Below are 12,195 nucleotides of genomic sequence, written 5' to 3' on the forward strand. Positions count from 1 at the left end.
TCAAGCCTTTAAGACCCCAGATGCTATATCTTTTGATAGCCGGGCACCATCAGCTTTCTTCACCACATTTGCTTATGCACCCATTTGTCTTCAGCGTTCATATTGGGGAGGTGAGCACACAATGATATGATTTTTTGTTCTTTGATGCCTGATAACTGATTCTGCTCCTTTTCTTCGTCAGGATAGCTTGTGTTTTCACCTAAGTCACTCAACTTTTCTGCTCCCCAGTTTTCTCACAGATAAAACGAAGAGCTGTTGTGTTCCATCTCTAAGAACCACCCTAGTTCTATACTCCAGAGGTCTCCATGGACTCAGTCATTTCCCAGCAGTTCGATGAAAAGCAGGCAGGTTAACCACTGGATTGCTAACCCCTAGTCAGTCGGGCAATCCCACCAGCTGCTCCTTGGGAGAAAGATGAGGCTGTCTGCCCCTGTAGAGACTGACACTATGGGAACCACTAAGAAGCCGCCCTACTCTATCCTAGAGGGTTGCTCTGGGGTCCACCGTGAATGGACAGCAGTGGCTTGGCTTTGTTTTTCTGCTCAACTAAACATACCAAAGTTTGGTGGCCTGCTCTGGGACCCAGACACCATTATTTCCATTTAAGATTATAATAATTTTCTGACACCCCTAGCTACTCACACAAAGAAAAGAGCTTCTATGGAGAGGATGAGCTGCAGGGTCCGGCAGGGACCCAGTTTGCTGCTTACTCTGTTGGAGATGCTGTAGGTAGAGCATCGATCGGTCTGTGCGCAGAGCTGCCCTAACCTCTCCCACCTCTGGAGAAAAGGAGCCAGTCATTCCAAACCACTCAGGTCACACAGCATGCAGCAGAATGGAAGGAGTTAAGTGAACCCTACCTCCACCAATAGATCTATTCGAGTAGGAATAGAAGCTGCGATCTAAACTCTGTCCAAACTACAACCTCACTTTTCTTGGCAGTGGGAATCTCTCTCTTACCCACAGCTGAGGACACACAGCTGTGGTTGTTTGGGGATGTTGGAGACGGACCCTGCCCAGCAGTAGCACACCCCAGATCAGCACCGTGCCCTCCAGCCCTAGAAAGGAGCAGGGTCCCATCAGCAGGACTCTTTCTGACTCTAGCACTTCCCCCAAAGGCAAGCACATGAGAAGGAAGGGTAAGGTTACCTGGGCCTTATCCAGGAGAGGCTTCAGACGCTCCAGTACTGCTTGCTCTACCTGGTCTGCTAGCTCAGTGGCAGAAACACTATTTGGAAACAGAGTGGAAAATCAAAACCAGGCTCGAAAACATTTCCTAGTGGTACATATTTATTTACTGGTCTAGGTGAGGGAAAAAGCACATGAGTCTAAAAACCTGTGTTTTTCTTCCAGCTTTAAGGATGACAGAGATCATCTGGGAGCTCCGCTAAAGGGCAGATCTGGCTGGACTGGCCGAGGTCTGAGCCTCTGCACTTCCAACACGCTCCCTGCCAGCAAGCACAAGCGTTCAGGCCGCATCTCAAGAAGGATGCTGGGTTCTGAGTGCACTCTAAAAGAACCATGGCTGCCTTTAAATAGCTAACGAGGGGACCCCTCTGGCTGGGTTAGAGAGGAAGGATACGAAATAAAGGAAATGAATTCTGCTCGCCCCAGGACTCCACTAAAATATGTCTAGAGACTGGGAGAGATGGAGAGACAAAAAAACTGATGCTGGAAAACAGATGGATACCATGATAACTAGTTTAGCTGATTGCTGTTAGGTTAGAATTAACTTCACGGCACACAACAACAATAAAGAAGGAAAAAACTAAGAACCAACACAATGTGTACTGCTGACCTCAGTAGGCCCAGGACCGGCATCAAGTACCAGGTATTTCTAGACTTGAGTGTAACCTGGGAAGGAAGAGGCTTAAATACAGACCCTCATACCTCACTGCCATCGAGTCAATTCCCACTCAACAATCTGCCCTGCCCTTGTGGGCTTCTGAGACTCAACTCTTTACAGTAGAAAGCCCGTCTTTCTCCCTTGGACTTTGCTGGTGGTCCCTAAATCCCTTTTCCCAGTCCACACAATTAGGCAATCACCTCCCTTTGGCTCCCAGAGATTAAGTTTGCTTGTTTATTCTTTGGACAGGGCAAAACACCAATCACAGCGGAGGCAGTGGGTAGACAGTAAGGAGGAGTCACATATGCATCTTGAATGTTGAACGGTAAGCCTCACAGTTCTCCTCCCAACTCAGTACCCAGAGCACTGGCATCCAAGCCCTTCCTTCCCATTCCAGGAAGGAGATAAAGACTCTTCTCTGGGCAACCTGACCAGCCCCAAAGGGAAGCCCTGAGGCCCAGCATGGAGGTCCTCAATAAACAGCCCACCCAGATCACCCCCGAGTCAATGGAGCTCCATTTCAAGGGTCCTTTCACAGACAGTGCTGAAATTACCAGTGAGTCTCAAGAAACAGTCTAGCTCATTGCACACAGAAACATAATTCCAAGTGGGCCGTAGACCTGAAAGTAAAAGCTAGAACTATCCGGCATTTGCAAGGAAACAACGGAGACTACTGCTGGGGCCTTGGCATAGGCATGGATTTCTGAGTTCTCTCGTGCATAAAAACCTATCCATCAAAGAAAAAGATTGATAAATTAGTCATAATCAAAACTGCTAGCCATGAAAAGACTCATGAAAAAGAAGGTATATTATAGGCAAACCATAGACCTGGGGGAAAATATTTGTTGTATCTGTACCTGACAAGGGACTCATATTTGGAAAATAGAGAACTCTTACAAGACAAAACAAAAAAACAAAATAGCCCAATTAAAAAGGATGAAAAAACACTTCACCAGACATTTCATTCAGAATAAGCACTAATGAAGGTGTTCACTTCATTAGTCTGCAAGGAAATACAAACTAGACCACAATGTCATCTGAGGACACTGTCACAAGAAATGTCTATAATTAACAAGAGTGACAAGAACAGATTTATAGCGAGGCTATGAAACGAGAGAGGAATTCCCTTGCATAGCTGGTAGGCCTATTAAATGGCCCAACCACTTTGAGAAACTTGTAGGGCAGGTTTGAGCAAGTTAAACATTTACTGATGCGATACCCCTGTAAATCCCCCACCTAGCTGTTTGCCCAGGAGAAACGAAGGCACAGGTTCCCCAAAGCCTTTTGCGGGAATGTTCACAGCAGCTTTATTCGAACTAACCACAAACCGGAATCCACTCAGAGGTCACCTACAGAGGAACGGACAAACAGTGCGGGCTTCCACATGAGGCAACACTACTCGGCAAGAAAATGCAGCAAACTCTTCTGGTAAGTGCACAGCAAGGGTGAATCTCACAACAATTTTATTTTTAAAGATCATTTTATTTGGGGGCATACAACAACTTTTAAGCAAAACAACAACAAAAAAATCCCTCTAAAAACAAACCACACACACACAGAAATAGATATGGATGTTTCGTCATCATCAGATTAAAGAACAGGTGAAACTACAATCAGAGAAGTGCTGCTCCCCGTTCCTCGCAGAGGCCCAGTGAACCTGGGAGGCCCAGCCTGTCGTTGCTGTGCGCCCTCACAGACCCCGCCCGACGGCAAAGAGCGCCCCACGGGCTTCCTACCCTATAATCGCTGCAAAAGCAGATGGCAAGGTCTTTGAGCCCAAGGAGCCACCGCCTGGGTTGGTCTGAACTGCCAAACGCTCAGCAGCTGAGTGCTTAACCCATGTGCCATCAGAGTCCTAACAGCCCCTGCAGACACCTCGTCCATAGGAAACCCCGCAGCGTTTCTATGGATTCCCTATGGCCTTGCCTATGGACTTTGTGGGCAGGGGCTCTCAGGGGCACTTAGGTGAGATTCTGATACAGACAGTTCAATATTTCCCCCAGAAGTCTCCATAGAATCCCGGCAACATCGCCCTCTCTTGGTGCAGCAAGGTAATACATACATAAGTGACAGCTGGGTAAGGAAGGGTGATGAAAAGATGAAGCGTGTGGGACCTACATGGGAAACAAGCCTCCGGAGAGCTCCCTCGACCCACAATTCAGGGACGGGAGGAAAGGGTTACTAAACAGAGAGCATGGGCGAGATGAGTACAGAGGATCTAAGGCATGAATCTGACTTGAACAGTGAACACTTGGCCAGTGGATCCCCTCTCTGATGCGTGCTGGACCTGGTCCGGTTGTCCACATTTTCTGTATTTGTGTTTTGTTCGTTCAGACTAGGGTGTCTCTCAGAGGTGGTATGTCATCGGAGGTCACCCTCTGGAAGTTGTATTATGTTTTTCTGTTTTTTGCGGTATGTGAAACTCGGGACTGATGAACCCATAAGGACAGCAAGCAGAATAAGGGTTCCAGGGTCAAGGGGTAAAGTGGTGGTGGGAGCTGGGGAGGGGGATAAAAGGGAGGCGATGTCAAGGAGCTCAGGAAGAAAAAGAATGTTCGGAAACTGACTGTGGTAGCAATGGTACAATTCTGCTGGACATGACTGAACTATGGATGATATATGTATTAACTCCCAATTAATATAAATAAATAAATAAATAAGACAAAGAGTAAAAAATAAAAGATTAACACAAAACCCAGGGCAGTGGCGGCCTCTGGGGGGCAAAGGGTGGGGTGGTAACTGGGGAGGCGCTCACATCCGCCTGGCTTGGTGTGGTGGTGCAGGGGGCTCATGTTATATCTGCGCAGCAAGCAGGGGACCTTTTCTTTAACGAGTAAGGAGACAAATGGAAGCCCCGAGGACCAGTGGCTAAACTTTCAGCACACCTGAAGAACACTGATGTGCTGCTATCCCAGGGGTGTGCGGGAACAGGACGCAGGGACACTTGTGGAGACACTACAGAGAGGATGGGAGGTTCCTGTGTGGGCAAAGATCCTTCCAGTGCTGAATTCCTGGAATTGTAGAACTCAAAATCTCAACTACTGGCCAAACACAACCGATGACAGAGCCCCAGCCCCTTTAACCAGGTCAGGAGATAGCCACACACCTGTTTCAGGGCGTGCTCTGTGGGTCTGACTTCAGGGTGACTATCAGAGCTGAAAAAACTGACCCTGGGGCAGCAGCAGACCATCTGACGTCTGTCAACAAGTTCCTTGTGCATCCGATTGGGTCAGGGAGCGCATATGGAAAAAGGCAACTTCGCTGGAAAACCTTTGGTTGCCTTCAAGTCATGTGAAGCACCAGCTCCATAAACAAACACGGCCCGCCCCCCACCCTTCTCCCCTTAAGGGCGGGCAGCACACAGACAAGCCGGGACTCCCCCGAACCGCAGCTCGCCTTCCAACCTCGACACAATGGAACACCTCCCAGCCCAGGCACCACATACAGGACACGCGGGTATCCACTCATTCACTCGCCCACGCGCTCTTGCAGGTGGCATGCAGACTGACTGGCTGCTAAGTAAGGTGACCAGATTTTAACATTGGTAAAGCGGGGCACCATTGATAAAACTCATATCCTGGCAAAATAGCCACATGGCAGCCGAAATCCGTATACCCTAGCTTGTCGTACAGTCTTTCCAAATATTGGGACTTTTTTAAAACGCCGCGGGACATGGGAAAAATTGTTAATAAGCGGGACGTCTGGTCACCTTATGCTAAGACATCTCAGATCAAGCAGAAAGGCAAGCATCCTGTATCACTTCCTCAGACGCAAACACCTACCTCAGTTTTTGTAGTCTCTCCATTTCCTCAGTTTTGAGTTCATTCAGCTCCTTTGTTCTTCTGGAAGTTTCTGCATCAAGCCAATCAAGCCTAGCAAACAGCACAAACAGTCACATGGACTCTGTTGAGAGCAGGCCAGGTTTCATCACCGAGGGTCTCAACTGCCATGGTGCCAGTCTTGGCTACGACAGCAGGCCCCTCAGGTGACCCGCAGTCTTTGACACAGGCACTCAGCCAGTAAGCCCCAACCCAATCTGGATTCGCTGCTCAAACAACTGGACCATCCAGAGGAGGCCTGCCTACCAGGCTCTCCCGGAGGGGCTGATACTTACCGCTGTTTTTGCGTCCTGTCCATTTCTTTGGCTTTCAGTTCTTCTAGTTCCTGCAGTCTTTGGGAAGTCTCAGCATCAAGCCAAGCGAGCCTAGCAGGCAGTACAGAAAAGAGTCAATCCATTTGGCCTCAAAGCTGCAGTGTCTTTACCCCAGAACCAGAGCAGGGGTCAGGATCCCCTGGGGACCCCCGCCTCCCATCTCCATTAAGACCTTGGTAGATCACATGATCTCTCTGCCCACCCACCCACACCCCCAAGGCTTCCCAGGAAAATGCACCCCTGTGCAAAACCACTGGTAGCTAGTGTAAAGAACGACGACGACGAGCAGGTGCCCACAAGTGTCCTCCAGAGCACTGGCCTGCACTGTGCACGGGCTTTCTTCTCAGACTGGAAAACACAGCCCCGCCGTCTCCTTGGGTTTAGACAGAGCAGTGCACTCCCGGAGAGTCAGGTAGGTGTAAGGTTATGTAAAGGCACAGAGGACAACGCCCACTCTGACCAAGGGCTGCCTCAGAGTGCCCTATTTGGAACAGTGCTCCATCGGGGAGCTGGTCCTCCCTCATCGGCTGTGTGCCACGGGAAGAGGGAGCACTTTCAGCCACACAAATGCAGAGCACCAAGGGCAGAGGGACTCGAGAGGGGCAGAAAAGGCTGCCTTGCTCGAAGTCTCTTCACTTTGCCAGGAAAAGGGGGGCTTTAGGGGCCTGCAGAGAAGCTGCTTGTGGCTGCCTGGCAAGCACCATGTGACTGCCCAAGTCACCATCAGAGGGGCTGGCAGCCAGTGTCCCCAGGGCAGGCCTGAGCACCGCTGCTGCTGGTGGACTGCTGTGGGGGCCTGCCTCCCTCCCTCCGCACGGCCTGTCCTGTCAGAGCCCTGAACGCCCACCATTCTTTAAGGGAGAGGGCAGGTGGCTGCTGAGTCGTTTTTTCTTTAAAGGAGGCAATAGGCCAAGTAAGTTTGGGAAGGTACTCACCTTTGTACATAGGAAAGAGAAGATGGGGTTTATTTTACCCACCAACTGCCATTGTGCAGTTAGCCTCAACTTTCTCCTGAGGAGCGGCTGGTGAGCTGGAACCTTGTGACTGGCAGTCCAACACTTACCCGACAATGCCACCAGGGCTTCTGTAACTACTGAAAGGAGCCCTGTCATCTACCTTCAAGGAGCGCGCATGCCACACAAACCTGACTGCTTCCTGTTCGACGGCACTCGGCAGGTGATCTTTCTCTTGAGCGTCTTCTTGTGGGAGAGCCTGCTCTTTGCTGGCTTCTTTGGGGCTACATTTCACCTTTGACCACATAGCACTGCAGAGCAAAGCAGAAAAGCACCCATGTCCAAAGGCTCCTCAAAGGGAGTCAGAAGAAACGAACACCTCACGTTAGTCATCCCGGTAGCATGGCCCCCCTAAGGCAGAAGCTGAGTGTGAACAGGAGTGAGTCACCCGGACTCAGGCACAGACCCCTTTGCTTCAGAAATACAGTCACAATTTTAAACAGAACTAACCATCAACTACAGAACAGGTGAACCTTGGTCAAACCCTGATGTGACTGATCCGTACACTTTGGGTCATGAGTTACACTCCTATTACAAAGGAACGGTATAGCCTAGCATGGCACTACAAGCCTAGATGCCTCATCCACGCCCCTCCCCTGCCCTACCCATGCGCGCTCTAGACAACACCACCAGCTATCTGGTCTGCCTCAAATAATGGATGCTGGTTAGAGGCCTGCATGCCTTATTCACATCTGTTTTAGCGTTCATCTAAAACCAGAACTCTGAGTGGAGTAAGAAAGAGGGAAAAGCACATTATGAAATCAGAAGAGTAGTCTTGAACAAGGCATGACACTGTTGCTCCAGCAATAAGGTGGGAGTTGATGGGTAAATGCAGCCAAGCAGTCGGCATCATCCAGAATGGTCAGGTGGATCCACTCCAGCAGCTTCTCACCCTGGCTCCTGACGGCCACCAAAAGGTAGGCACTTAGGTTGACGACCCTCCCACTCACTCTCGTCCCTACATTGCTCAGTTCCGCTTCCTTCCTTCTGCTCTTCAACCTCCTGATCCTTTGCACCGGATAAACAAAGGCAGACACCTCACTGCCAGAGAGTCACTGCAGACTCAGATGGACCCGACAACGGTTAACCCCCTCCAGCAGACTGCTTCCACCTAACGAGCTGGGCTCTGGCTCCCCTCAAGGACACAATCTCCTCTATTGGGAAGTCCTTTGGAACGGCGGCTCCTCAGGCTCCATGTGCTACGGATGAGGGTGAGAAGATGGTCATGTCCTCTGCATTTGGGACAGCTTCTTCGAGACTCGTGGGGTTTTATATTTCGTAATGCTCTTGGAACTGAATTTCCTTAAACATTCATTCACTTGGCAAAGATGTACCAAATGCCTCCTAAATGCCAGACACTAAGCTAGGCATGGGACGCAGAGGTGTGAGAAAGGGCGCAGTCCTTGCCTCAACTAATTAGAGTCTATTGTGAAAGGAGACAAGGGACCAGAAGCCTGTGAGCCTCCTTATTAACACCAGGCCCACAGGCAAACTCATACCACGGGCACGTGAGAAACAGACCCAAAAGGCGCTGGAGAAAACCATCTCATGTCTCACTCACTCACTCACCCACAGAAGCCTTCACCTAAATGGGAACAAAGGCTGCCGCTTCATTTGTGCTAAGCCCCAAGTAACCTTTGATATTTGCAACCTCACACTCCCACGGTCCCTTGAGAGTTTACATACCATTTAGGGGAGGCCGGCGGGGACGTGGGGTTTGGAGGTATCCATGGCGCCCTTTGGTCTTTCACAGGCTGTTGGTTCATTTTTAATCTGGATGAGACTGTTGTCTGGTGCAACCTGCTTTTGGTGTGAGGCTGGGTTGCTCGACTTTTTTCAACTCTATGAAGCCCCTGCAAGTGATAAACGGGAAATACATGAAGCCAAATGAGTATCAAAGAAACTCTGGTTTCAGTCTTTGGCATACTGAAGCTCCAAGGGTCCCTGCACCATCATCCATCCAAGGCAGCAAAAACCTACTGGGAAGGCAGTCAGGGAAGGCAGGCACACACAACACTGCAACACCCCTCGGGGAGGGGCACGGGGCATGGGGATCAAATAGAGCCTTGGCCCTCTCACCTTCATATAGCGATCCATTTTTCCTAATTAAGTTTTTTTTTAAGTGAATCTACATTAGTTAGAGGTTAGCTATAAAACTGTCTAGGCTAAAATATTTAATCTTGTTTAATATTCATAATATATAGAGAACTACACCTCAACATCAGAAAAACATACAATTCAATCAGGAAATGGGCAAAAGACTTGGGTAGACATTTCTCCACAGAAGACACACAGCTGTCCAAAGAGAACGTGAATTAAGCCTTCAATGTCATCAATCATTTGAGAAATGCAAATCAAAGCCGCTTCACACCTCCTAGGATGGCTAATCATAAAAAAGTACACAACCACAAAACAGACAAAGCAGATAATAACGCGGTGGATGAGACCCTGGAGTACTGGAGCCCCTGTCCACTGCTGCGGGGCATGCACACTGGTGTTGCTGCTATGGAAACCAGGTGGGCAGTTCCTCCGAGGTAAACACAGAACTATCGCAGGACCCCGCAAGTCCACCCCACAAACACACACAAAAGAACTAACAGCAGGGATTCAAATAGATTCCTGTACCCCAATGTTCATCGCAGCAGTAGGCACAACAGCCCAAAGGTGGAAAGCTCAAATGTTCATCAACAGATGAATGGGTGGGAAAATTTGGTACAGCTGTACGAGAGCATTACTCAGTCACAGAGAGGAATGAGGCCTGCTACACGCTACAAGTGGTGATCACTGAAAACCAAGCTAAGTGAAATAAGCCGACACCAAACAACAAGTCTTGTATGAGTCCCTTTACATACAACAGAATAGGCAAATACAAAGACAGAGAGCAGGTCAGGGGTTAGGTCAGGCCAAGGGTACGGGAGAAATGAGCAGCTAGGGTTGCAGTTCCAATGTAGGGCGATGGAGAAGCTTAGAAACAAAGCGAGTGGGACAGGATGAATGCTGCCAGAAAGTGACACTTGAAAGTTACCAAAATGGCTACTTTTATGCTGTGTGCATTTTACCACAATGAGAATAAATAACTTGGTACCCCCCCCCAAAAAAAGCCCGTGATACTGCTAACCTGCAACGTCCAGGGTTCAAATCCACCAGCAGGCTGTCAGCTCCCATAAAGATTTACCGTCTCAGCAACCCTATACAAGGACACTCTAAGATGGAAGTGAGCCCCTGGCAGTGGGTTTGGTCTTTTGGCCCCCTCCCCCAAAGAACACGGAATCTTTATGAGCTTTAGGTTTCTCATCTGTAAAATGGAGATAATTAATTCACATGCTGCAAGATCCAGTGGGGAGTGTGATATCAGCAAAGGTAGAAAGCAGATGCCACTGACCCAGTTGGAAGATGGCTCTTTCCAAAGGGAAGAGCACCATGCCAAGTTCCTACCGGGTCAGGCCTGACTTCCCAATTACCCTCATACTAGTTTCACGGGAAAGGAGTAAGGCCTCCATCCAAATCCAAGATCTGTCAGAGCCTGGCAATTACTGCCAAATACCTTTTCCTGGGCCCACCTGACGCTGGCCAGGGTGTTCTACAGGCGGCTCTAGACCGCGCCATCACGTGCATTCATGACAGTGAGTAGTAGTCAGCCCAGGAGGCGGCTTCTGCCGAGTTTTCCACTTGGAGGGCTTTCAGTTAGTTTTAAATAGAAGATAGGATTGTTTTAAATAGAAAATATGATTGCGTTTCAAAGCAAGTTTCAACTACTCAGCTAGCTCCCAAAGCCCAATTAGAAAGTACTGACCCAAGAATGCCTTTTAGTGTTAAGTGACCAAGATTTACCCTGAGCAGGAGCCAAGTCTCCATCTCACGCTTATAAACCAGAAACAGAATGAATAAATCAATAAAATAACAGACCTAAATTTTAATTAAAACAGTCTGTCCACTGAGGACCTTAACCTCAAATTAAGATCTTAATGAACCTATGCCCTATCCTAGTAATAGTAATACTAGAAATTGTTTATTTGCAGGGAGGGATGGTGGAATTACTGTTAAAACAGCAACCACCTGGAGTCAGCTGACCTTAGACAGCTGGACCCAGGGTCTGAGAGCTTCAACCCTGGCTCCACCGCTCACTGGTGTGACCTTGGACAAAAGACAGCAGTGGTGTCATACTTGCTGCAGGCTGGCAGATGGTAGAGCGTCTTTCTTCCGAAAAGGCATGTTCCCAGTCATGGGTTTCTTTTTCGCTGGTCTGGATTTGTCTCTGAAGCTGCCATTTTGGTCTAAAACAGGTGGAATTTCATCCTGAAGGAGATCCATAGCCAAGACATCAAGCTCATCCTCTAACCTCGTGGTCCCGGGCAGCTGTGTGCCAGGTGGCTGCTGATCTACATGGAGGGATTCAGAAGGACAAAGGGAAACGTTCCTGAGATCAAGTCCGTGAGAATGACGATCTATAGGCAGATGAGTTCCAAATTCCTACCTTAGCATGGTTAAGTGCTAGCAACCTCACTCCAGATGCTAGGCAGTATTCCAGGCTGACTCCCTGAGCCTCACCTTCCGCACTTACTCTAGGACCAGGCTCCTTTGATCTGTCCAAACAACTCTCGCCTGAGTCTCCATCCTGCCTTATCGCCTCCATTCCCCCAGGGCAAACTTGCAATATCTTGTGACCAAAATGATAGTCCCTCCTAACAGGTCCCTTATTTAATGTTGATCATTCCCCTTCAACCTGGCTGTCACTTTTCCTTTTTACTTCTAAATATATATATATTTGAAATTCCAATATGAATTTTGAAATTTCCATGAAATTTCCAATACCACCTAATTTGATATAAAGTCTGAACTCCACACATGACATTCAACCTGCAATCAGAAAGGACAAGGCTGTCTTTATTTGAAGATAAGACAGTGGTCTATAAAAAAAGAAACTGAAGAGAATCTACGTATTATTAGAATCACAAAAAGAGTTCAGCAAGGCTTCTAGGTAACAGAAGCATGCAAATATCTGTATCATGCCCACACACCAATAATCAGAAAATGTAGAAGGAAAAAGAGTCATCAATTAACAACAACTGTAAGGCATCAAAGAATAAATCTAACACATTACGTACAGAGATGTTTAAGAAAGAAAAGTAAAAGGGCTCATACAACTGTTATCGCAATCCATACACACATCAATTGTGTAAAGC

At 48.3% G+C, this 12,195-nt stretch overlaps 1 protein-coding gene across 1 annotated transcript in view; it reads right to left on the minus strand.

Annotated features, from left to right (window-relative positions):
* Window positions 1–12,195, minus strand: part of KIAA0753 (KIAA0753 ortholog) — a 51,182-nt gene that overhangs the window by 23,811 nt on the left and 15,176 nt on the right. The window contains exons 2-7 of the mRNA XM_045293351.1: window positions 11,177–11,391; window positions 8,699–8,865; window positions 7,144–7,263; window positions 5,961–6,050; window positions 5,629–5,718; window positions 1,150–1,228 (exon numbers count right to left, since the gene is read on the minus strand). Coding sequence (XP_045149286.1) covers window positions 1,150–1,228; window positions 5,629–5,718; window positions 5,961–6,050; window positions 7,144–7,263; window positions 8,699–8,865; window positions 11,177–11,323 — 693 coding nt within the window. The 5' untranslated portion in view covers window positions 11,324–11,391. The remainder of the gene's footprint in view (window positions 1–1,149; window positions 1,229–5,628; window positions 5,719–5,960; window positions 6,051–7,143; window positions 7,264–8,698; window positions 8,866–11,176; window positions 11,392–12,195) is intronic.

This window comes from Echinops telfairi, unplaced genomic scaffold (assembly GCF_000313985.2).
Source record: "Echinops telfairi isolate 266 unplaced genomic scaffold, ASM31398v2 ScPeMD7_2010;HRSCAF=2546, whole genome shotgun sequence".
Taxonomy (NCBI): Eukaryota; Metazoa; Chordata; class Mammalia; order Afrosoricida; family Tenrecidae; genus Echinops; species Echinops telfairi.